At 32.8% G+C, this 10,577-nt stretch overlaps 1 protein-coding gene across 1 annotated transcript in view; it reads right to left on the bottom strand.

The window, feature by feature from the left end:
• Positions 1 to 3,750: 3,750 nt before the first annotated feature.
• Positions 3,751 to 10,577, bottom strand: part of LOC139896972 (protein FAR1-RELATED SEQUENCE 5-like) — a 41,467-nt gene continuing 34,640 nt past the window's right edge. The window contains exons 3-5 of the mRNA XM_071879605.1: positions 6,445 to 6,486; positions 3,879 to 6,245; positions 3,751 to 3,780 (exon numbers count right to left, since the gene is read on the bottom strand). Of these exons, the coding sequence (XP_071735706.1) occupies positions 3,751 to 3,780; positions 3,879 to 6,245; positions 6,445 to 6,486 (2,439 nt within the window). The remainder of the gene's footprint in view (positions 3,781 to 3,878; positions 6,246 to 6,444; positions 6,487 to 10,577) is intronic.

Below are 10,577 nucleotides of genomic sequence, written 5' to 3'. Positions count from 1 at the left end.
GTGTTCAATCAACACGGCACGTTGTTATTCAGTTATCCAAACTGATAACGAGGGTTAGGATTAGAACTCAAGTCACTAATAAACCTAGTGCTTTACTGAGGATAACCTCCAAGGTATATTTACCTTTCAATTATACAACCAAGTGACATACTTTTCACTACTCAACGAGAACTCCGAGAGTCTATAGATAAGTAGGTCTATGTAATTGGGTCATCCAACCTGATCTACACCATTCTGATTATAGCTTTAACATAAACATAATTACCTTTCCCTAGCCCAAACAGATATCTTGGTCAACATTTCATTGATCTGCATACTCCGGATATCCTTCCACCACCTTTACTTTTCCGCAATTAGGACTATTAGCTTAAAACCAACTACTATCATTTATCTAGGTAATTTAACCAAAGACAATTATCGAGTTGATCTTCAATTCGTTAAACCATTCAAAAGTATGACCCTAGGTTAACTTACACCTTCTACCTTAAAAAAGTTAAAAGTAAATTTAGGCCCCGCTAAAATATAAATAATAAACCAGTGTTCTCACCTCCCGATAACTGATTCTGATGCCTTGCGGCCTAACGACACCGCATAATAAAACCGTTTGTTTCGGTCATATCAGTTACCATGGTATACAAACTTTGTGTTTGTGTCTATATAATAAATATGTAGTACATATCTAGCACATAGTTGTTAATTTCAATATTACTGATAGTGCTCCAAATGAACATATATTTAGGCGCAATATACTTCCAATATGTAAAGCTTTTAATTACTATTGTTCTATTTTTATGTAATAATCATTTAAATAAATAAGTGCGAAGACAAAAGAAGAAAACGACGATTTGAAGACGCAAATGACCAAAAAAGCTCAAATGTACAAGATATAATTCAAGTGGTTCAATTTATTGATAAGAAACGCCTAAAAATGACAAGAGTACAAGCCGCGAAACGCAAAATACAAGATATCTAAGCGTACGAAAAGGCGTTTGATAATTCGAAACTGAGACATAAACCGAGCATCAATGTACAACTCAACGGAGCTAAAATTATAAGTCAACTATGCACAAGAATATAATATAATATATATATATAATTATATAAAATTGTATATTATTATATTATATATTATAATATTCAGCAGCCCACGTTTAACTCAATTTGGTGAGCTGGAATCCGAAGCTCCGCCCGCACTCGCGGAGCTGTAAGGCACAAAAGTTCCGCACTCGCGGAGCAGCTAAATTCAAAATCTGCCTATAAAAGGCACAAGCTTCTGCTGAATCCATATCCCTTTTTCTACTTCAATATCTCAATTTATATTTATATTTTATAATTATAATTATAATTTAAGTTAATTTTAATAATAAAGTTATGGTTTAGTTGGGTTATTGTAAGAAATGTTTTACGGGTTTTAAAGTCGGAACTCTGTCCGTGTAACGCTACACGATAAATAATCACTTTAAGCTATGTTCTTCCTTTTTAAATTAATGTCTCGTAACTAAGTTATTATCATGCTTATTTGACCCGAAGTAATCGTGATGTTAGACTAAATATTAAAGACGGGTTATTGGATTTTGTACCATAATTAAGGTTTGGACAAAAGACCGACACTTGTGAACATTGGACTATTGACTATTAATAGGTAGGGGGTACTGTCTAATTGAATGACAACTCATTGGAACCTGTCGAATCTATCTTCGGATTAGTTAATCTAATAATTATTAAATTGATTACGAATGTCCTATTTAGTGACGTTTATACGACATCGTTTACAATCATTTAATTAATCAATTGGATTGGGTAATTGATTATTCATTATGGCCAAGTGAATAAATTAATGTATCATGGATTAATTAAAACAGGGGTCAATTACATACAAGGATAATTGGTGTAATTTTTAACAAAATATTAAAACCTTGGATTATACGCAGTCGATAACCTGGTGTAATCATTAAACAAAGTATTAAAACCTTGTTACAGTTCGAATCCCTAATTAGTTAGAATATTTGACTTCGAGAATAAGGTTAATTTGACGAGCATTTTATAATTATGATCGATGGACTATTATGGACAAAAATCAGATAGGTATCAAATAAATCCAGGACAAATGACAATTAACCCAGATAAATAAATTAAGATCAAAATGGCAAACATCATGGTTACGGAAGTTTAAATAAGCATAATTGTTTTATTTCATATTTCACCGTACTTTTATTTACTGTCATTTTATTTACTACAATTTACTTTATCGAAATTTATTTTTTTACGCTTTATTTGTATATTTGTACGCACTTTAATTATTGTCATTTATTTTTACGCTTAAAATATAAAATCGACAAACCGGTCATTAAATGGTAAAAACCCCCTTTTATAATAATATTACTATATATAATTGGGGAAAGTGAATATGGATAACAGCACCATATAACCTTATATGCCAACCCTCCCAAAACTATGTCGTTCGGATCCAAAATCATAAAAAAAAAAAAACCTCGTACAATCAGGTTCATATATTTGCACCTCCCCTAATTTCCATCTCAATAATGGAGATATATCGATTTCGTGACCGTACTTCATCCAACTTAAATTTGATTCCAATCATCCAATACAACAATAAGGTACAATCGTTAATTTTTTATTTTGGTTCCCATCCCCAATTGACCAAGTCATCGATATAATTCACATCTCATGAATGGCGATAAATTGATTTCTTGACTGTTCGTCATCCAACTTAAAATTGGTACTAATCATCCAAAGCAACTGAAGGTACAATCGATTTTTTTTCGGTACCCAACCCCAATAGACCAAGTCGACGATTCCATCTGTTGTGTCGATTTTTAAGTAATTTGATAGATTAGGGCAAGGATCAATATTTATTTTGTTAGCATAAAATGTTAGCTTTTTGTACCACTCTCTAATTAGTAAAAACAATGTGTTATTCTTTTACTTTTTAGCATAAAATGTGGCGAATGTTGTACTACTATTTTACAGGTTCGGTTGAAAGCTAAAGCATGAAGTGAAAATCTAGTATGTTGATGGAATTCAAAACGAGTTGTTAGATCAAAAGCTTCAACAAGTATATGTGTGAAATCACATCAACTCATATTTGAGTCATGCAAAGATTTGTTCAAAAGATAGTATGATTAAAGGCCAATGTTGTGGGGTGATAGTTTTATTTAGTGAGTTTGTTTTTAAATGGTATGTTTTGAGAAGTGGGTCAAGTTATTTGTGAGCCTTTTGCATTTGAAAACTGATGTAATATTTTGTTTAGTTAAATGAAATTGCTCATCTAAAAATTGCAACTTTTGTTGTTCAGGTTATGATCAGCTTGTTTGGTAGCTAGTTGCTATACTATTTTTTTTAGTCATCTTATACAATGCAGTTTGTGACATATATATCTCAAAATAAGTATGTGCACATTGCTTTATTGTATGCAAGCATAAACATGGATAGTGCAGCTATATATTTGGCACATCTTAATGGGTAGAACAACTAAAGAATTTATAATTGATCAATAAACATAAGCTAAACAATACTACCAACAACCGATAAAAAAGAATCAAAACATGCATACACTAAACACTAACTGATAAACTGATAAAGGGAAATCCAATTTTGAATACACTAAAGACTGAACACATCAGTAGATAGAAAAAGAATCAAACTCTGCATAAGCTAAATATTAGCAACCTTATGACTTCATGGACTATTGCACCAGCAACTGAAAAATCATCAATTATAAACAAAACATCATTTAGTACCAGCAGCAGCATCTTTAGCCTGATGCAAAAGAGTATTAGAATAATGAATGCAACTATCATCAGAAAGTCAATGAACAAATAAGATAACTGAATACATAAATAAACAATCACTAGTACCTTCTTAACTGGACACCCTGTGATATAGTGACCTAATCCCCCGCAATGTGAACATTTTCTTTTTTTCAGTGCTTTTAGAGAAGATTTGATTCGACATGCGCTCTTTGGACGACCTTTAGTAGCAACAGGAGCCGGAGGATCCCGAACTGATATTTGAGGCATCATGCTTATTTGCGAGCTACCTGCATTGGATTCCTGTAATGGATTGTCAATTTGTGTAGAGTTTTGGTGATTCGTATGTTCTTCTAAAAACTTATCTAAAAGACTATCTAGTTTCTTCAGGTTTGAGGGAGATTCTTTCGCTTGTTCAACCGCTTTCATATATTTTGTTTGAACACACCACAAACTTAACGCATTAACTTTGTTGTCGTTATGTATATCTTCAAGTTTGTTGTTATAATTTTCCACCTTATACCTAGCATCAAGTGTCCACCTTGGTAAAATATAATGATCCGGAAGAGTTTCAATGTGCTTCTTCTTCATAACATACAAGATATGTTTGCATAAGATTCCATATGTTTCAAACTTTGAACAGGAACATGTGACATTTAACTTATCTAACAAACAAATGGTCACAGTTCTCCAATATACGTTCTCAACATTAACTTGACCAACCTTATATTTGATCTCTCCCGCGCTCTTACATAAAGTCTCATGAGTTAAATTATTATTCGCTTGTATCCATTCTTTTTGAAAAACATCAAACATCCTGCTTGTATAACGTGTACCTGCTTTCACTTCTATTGGATTAACAGAAGAATAAACTGCCTTTGTGTTCATAGTTTTGAAGTCCTCATCTTCTTCAGCAGCTCGTCGAGACTCAACAGCTTTATCATATTGGGCTACAAATTCATTCAACATGGTATTGGAAGTAACATATCCATCAAAGAATGAGTGAATGCTCTCACTTCTACCACTTGTGGTCATCCCAGCAAAAAAACAATCTTTTAAAAAAACTTTACCCCAAAGGGTACGTTGATTATACATATCGTTTAACCAAAAGTGACTTCCAAGATCATACTTATCACGTATAACTTTCCACCGGTTTTCAAATTCTTCAACTGTATGGCTTTTAACATACTTATTGTACATATCTTTAAAATCACTATAACGTGCTTTAAGAGGCCGAAGTTGTTCTCGTTCATGCTTTTTGATGTGCCATGCACAATACCGATGACGGGTATTTGGAAGAACTTTTTTGATGGCATTTCTCACTGCTTTATCTTCATCGGTAATTATTGCAGTTGGATGCATGTCAAACATGCACTTTAAGAATTGTTGAAATAGCCAAACAAATGTTTCTTCCTTTTCATTCTCTAGTAAAGCACCTCCGAATAGTATAGATTGACCATGATGATTCACCCCAATAAATGGAGAAAATGGCATCTTAAACCTGTTCGTCATATACGTCACATCAAACACGACAACATCTCCAAAATTTATGTATGCGTCTCGTGACCTCCCATCAACCCAAAAAATATTTTTTGGAGACCCGTCATCAAATAAATCCACAACCCAATAATGTTTACTATCTACATAGGCTTTTTCTTGAAAATATTTGATAACTCCATAGAATTCTTTACCACGGTATTTTCTTCGCTCTTCAGACAATATATCAGAGCATTGTTTTGAAGTAACATCAGGTGCATCCGGATCTTTCATGGAGTTTACGACTTTTTTTATTTGACAAGGCCTCAAACCGTTTTTGCTAAGATCCAACATAAGAGATTTGGTAGCCATCGTGCGGTGAGTCTTTCCATGAGAACGGTGTTTCATCACTTTGCTCGGAGTGCTTAGTTCATGGTTATGTGTATTGTTAAAACCATCTACAAACCATTTACCAACTTTATTTTTGGATATTTGAATCATTGCTGTACAACCCGTTCTAGATTCTCTACGACGTTTTGTAACAATCTCTTTTGAAGTATCCTTAAACCCTTCCTTGTTGCATACATATGTTTTTCGGTAAGGCTCATTCGTTGTCTTATTTCTAAAGGTGGTCCGTTTTCGTATTCCAAATCCATGTAAAAAAGCATAACGATTATAAAAGGTGTATGCATCATCAGGGGTATCGAAAATCATTCCCATTACATTAGCATCAATACCTCCATTATCCTTCTCAAACTCAATATCCTTGTTATCATCATTTTGCTTCTCACTTTGAAATTCAGAATCATTATTGTCGAGGTCTTCAGTTTGATGGGTTTCTTTATCAAATCCAACATCATCCACTACATCATCTTCATCGTGACTGTTGTATCCTGAACTATTACTATGGTTGTCAAGAAACTCATTTGTATTAATGTCCTGATTATTGTCATAGTGCTCATATTCTTGTTGATCAAATTCCAATGTATTATGCATATTCTGTAATAACACAAGAATAAAAAGATCAGTGAGTAGATGGATCTATATAACACACATACATGCTGGACGTGGTGTTAATTAACACCACAAGTCTACTTTGATCATTAGTGTGTTTAACTAAATTTATATACGCGCCCATTCTTTGTAAGTAGCTATAATGTGTTATTTATTATTCATGATGAAGAGCTAAAAAAAATACAAGAAACATAAATATCGAAACCAATCTGTCAATTAAACTGTTCTGCAATTAGAAACCAGCACAAAGATAAACCAAAAGCAAAAAAACGTAATCATATACATTGAAAGTAGATAAATCAATTTCATAAAGGATTAATAGTAAATTAAAAGATATAATACTTGACAATTAGGAAATAATCAACATGATAATATTATAACATTGCAATCACGAAGTGATCGATAACCATGTAGAAACATCAGTATGATGGGGTAGGGAAAATCAACCACAAAACTGTTGTACCTGTTGTTGCTTCAAGTGATCTCAACGACAGTCAAATTGAATGAAGAAAGTAGAAAGAAGCAGTAATTATTTGTCGCAATTTTAATCGTTTAATCAGCTATGCCGATTTCAGTCGTAAGGAAATTAAGGTGAAGGTGCAACAACTTGAAGAAAGCTTATTAAGGAGGCTAATTGAACGTGAGTTGTGAAATTGCATGAATATAGGAGGAGGTTAATTTGTTACAGAGTATTATTTATTTGGAGTATAATACGACATAGTTTTAGGAGGGTTGACATATAAGGTTATATGGTGCTGTTATCCATATTCACTTTTCCCTATATAATTATATATATTTTATATAAATATAGTTGTTAAAAATATAGCGTTAAACTCAGCTAGCTCCCTGTGGAACGAACCGGACTTACTAAAAACTACACTACTCTACAATTAGGTATACTGCCTATAAGTGTTGTAGCAAGGTTTAGGTATATTCCATCAATAAATAAATAAAACTTGTGTAATTTGTATCGTGTTTTGTAATAAAAATAATAGTATTTCGTATACACCGCTGCACACATCAAGTTTTTGGGTACAAGATATCTAAGCATACGAATTATTGAACCCCTTTTCGTACGCTTAGATATCTTGTACTTTGCGTTTCGCGGCTTGTACTCTTGTCATTTTTAGACGTTTCTCATCAATAAATTGAACCACTTGGATTGTATCTTGTACATTTGAGCTTTTTGGTCATTTGCGTCTTCAAATCGTCGTTTTCTTCTTTTGTCTTTGCACTTATTTATTTAAACGATTATTACATAAAAATAGAACAATAGTAACTAAAAGCTTTACATATTGGAAGTATATTGCGCCTAAATATATGTTCATCTGGAGCACTATCAAATATCCCCACGCTTAAACGTTACTTGTCCTCAAGCAATACAGAACTTGAAATTAAAATCACACTTCACTCGAATCATTTTTTTATTCTCACACTTTATACATCAGTGATTTTGATACGGCGGTATAAACAATGATAGGAACAATGTGGTTTACATTCCCACATGATTATAAAAATTTAGATCCTTTAAGGAAATTGGATCTTTATGAAAACATTTGATCTTTTGAAAATTTATTCTAGCTTTTAACCTAGATAAGTTTTCCGGAATAACCTTTCACCGGTGTTGCAAAATATTTTTGTGGGTTGTGTGGGTTTCAGATTTTAAAATTTTAGCTCAAAACTTGCGGTTTTGTGTCACCCACTTGCTAACATTGTATTAGGAAAGCACACGTCCAGTAAACTTGCTCTGTATATTACCTTTCGGTAAATTACCATCCGGTTGTAAAGGAAAGCGATGAACAAGCAACTGTTAAGGCAATGTCTAATGACATGCAGATGTTCATGGTCCACAACGTGTTAGATGCAATTACTATCCTTTGTAGGAGCAATACCAAAGATCACCCTATAGTTTTTTCGGTCTGGCACAAGGTCCTGTCTTCGACCATGCTATGCAACCACCGTTCTTACGGTTAACACCCGATTTGGTTAAGGTGACCTAATGAATTCCAGGTGAATTCATCGGATTTTACGTTCAATGGTAATGAACGCATTGAAAATAGGTTTTCAGAAAAACAAATCGGTTTTAATTTGATCAAAATATTTTCTCGTTCAAGCTTGAGTTTAGATATCATTGAATTCCATGAGTTTGTAATTCTCAATCTTTAAGGTCAGTCTCAAGGATTGAGTAATATCAGGCTTAAAAGCTGATTTTTAATCTTTAAGGAGATTATCCTTTCTGGGGGTCTGATTCATTAGTCTTATCAAGCTAATTTGTACGGCGCCCTCCCCATTTTACGAGATAGATCCTCTCATGGATAGGATAAGTCTAACCACATGGCGACCCTGTTTGATGCTGAGGTCCGTGGATTTCCTGCTGATTTTAGAGATGACTTTTCTAGATTTTTCGTCAACCTACAGCTGGTCTGGATGACAACTTCCTGACCTAAATCAAGAATTGCGTGTCTTTTTCGGAAGACATTACTTCCTTTTAATGATGGAATTGATTCATCATGTAGATCCATCTTTCTTTCAAATATATTACAGTAAATCGGGTAAAACTGATTAGTTTAGTCCAAAGCAAAAGTACCTGCAATAATCTTGTACAAATATGTGATATATGTTTTGAAAAACTTGGTAAATTCTTTCCACACTTAGCTTTTATTTATTCTTTTCTTTGCCTTTTTATTCTCTTCTCTTCCATTTTAAATGAATTCAAGTGTTTTGGGTTGTTTCTCCATTTATGTTCTCTCCGAGGTAACAATAATTTCGGCATTAACGCCTAGTTTTATCGTTCATAAATATGTATAAACATGATTTTGAATTCATTTTATTGAAAATTTTTCAAATTTTCACAAAATTTGACAAATAAATTAAGTGTAAACCCGAGAGAATTTATAACCCTTCCCCACACTTGAGATCATGCAATGCCCTCATTTGCAAGAAATCAGTAAAAATTTAAATTCATGAGGGTGATTAGCGTAGAAAAATGATTAAGAATACCGAGTTTGCAAACATATTGTTTTATATCACATTTGATATTTTACGTCTTGTCGTTAAAATTAGTAGCTTTTGCTGAACTTAATGTCAGTCTTTGAAAGTGCGATATTTTATCATGTTTTGTACATAAGATAAACTACAAACATATATATAATATATATATTTTTTATAAAACCTTTATTTATTAAAACAATTTAAATGAATAATTTTTTAAAATTTTGTTTCCTTTTACTTTAGGTAGTTTCGGTACGTTTACCTAGTTCGTCCCTCGACAAAATTTAAAATTTGTCATTTTTAAAGCGATTGTTTTAAAAGCAAAGAGTTTTGGGTTTTTTAATTTTTTTGGTATACTTTAGATCAATAATATTAAAACTAATGATAACAAAATTTTTCGCCCCGCCATCGGGTAAAGCAATTTCGGTTCCATGACCTAGTCTTTAACTTACGACGAATTTTAGAAATCAATTTTTTAAACTTAATGAATTAAAGTAAATTTTGTTTTTAAATTCACACAAAACTTAAATTTAAAAATGCATATAAATTTCATATAAAACCTATAAAACAAAAAATTTAGAATGGGGGGAGAAAACTAGTTCTTTAGTGTTTGCTAGTGGAAATGACCAATCGGATTCCATTCTCGGAACTACATGAGAATAGAATAACTAACTCTAGACAACATTTTCTTTTTAGAACATTTGAATCTCCCCACACTTAGGTAGCTGTGGTGTCGAATTTGTGATTAACTTCATTGTCAATTTCTTTTGGACCATAATCAACTTGCATATCTGTGACTTTTGCTTTAAGTCATTGGTCGGATTCCTGTGTAATTTCCACAAATTCAACTAGTTTCGCATTTTCTTTAGGCAATAGATTGGATACTAACCGGTTACATAACTTAAAGTTTCCCGTGGTTCTAGCATCGCGAATCCGTTTAATAAGTTTCTTCATTGAACTATTAATAACGGGGTCATTTAATTTCGTATCAACAACGGGGTTCTTTGTTATCAGGTCATCATTAGGTTTCATTTCATCTTCCCCACACTTAGGCGTTCTATTATTGTTAAGCACTACCGTTGGAGTTGGTAAAATAATTTTCTTCTCATCGATTGTTTTTATTGGTTCAACGGTTTTGGTTGGTGGAGATTTAGACTTTCGACTCATAAAGGTGATCGATTTGTCACCATCACTAAGTGTCATTCTACCCTCTCTTACATTAATGAACGCCTCGGTGGACGCTAAGAATGGTCGACCTAAAATTAGAGGAATGTTTGAGTCCCCTTCTATGTCAATGACAATAATTTCGACTAGAAAGGTTAAATT

Source organism: Rutidosis leptorrhynchoides, chromosome 3 (genome assembly GCF_046630445.1).
Source record: "Rutidosis leptorrhynchoides isolate AG116_Rl617_1_P2 chromosome 3, CSIRO_AGI_Rlap_v1, whole genome shotgun sequence".
Lineage (NCBI taxonomy): Eukaryota > Viridiplantae > Streptophyta > Magnoliopsida > Asterales > Asteraceae > Rutidosis > Rutidosis leptorrhynchoides.
Note: the sequence above shows the minus strand (reverse complement) of the source record. Positions and strands in the feature narration are given on the sequence as shown.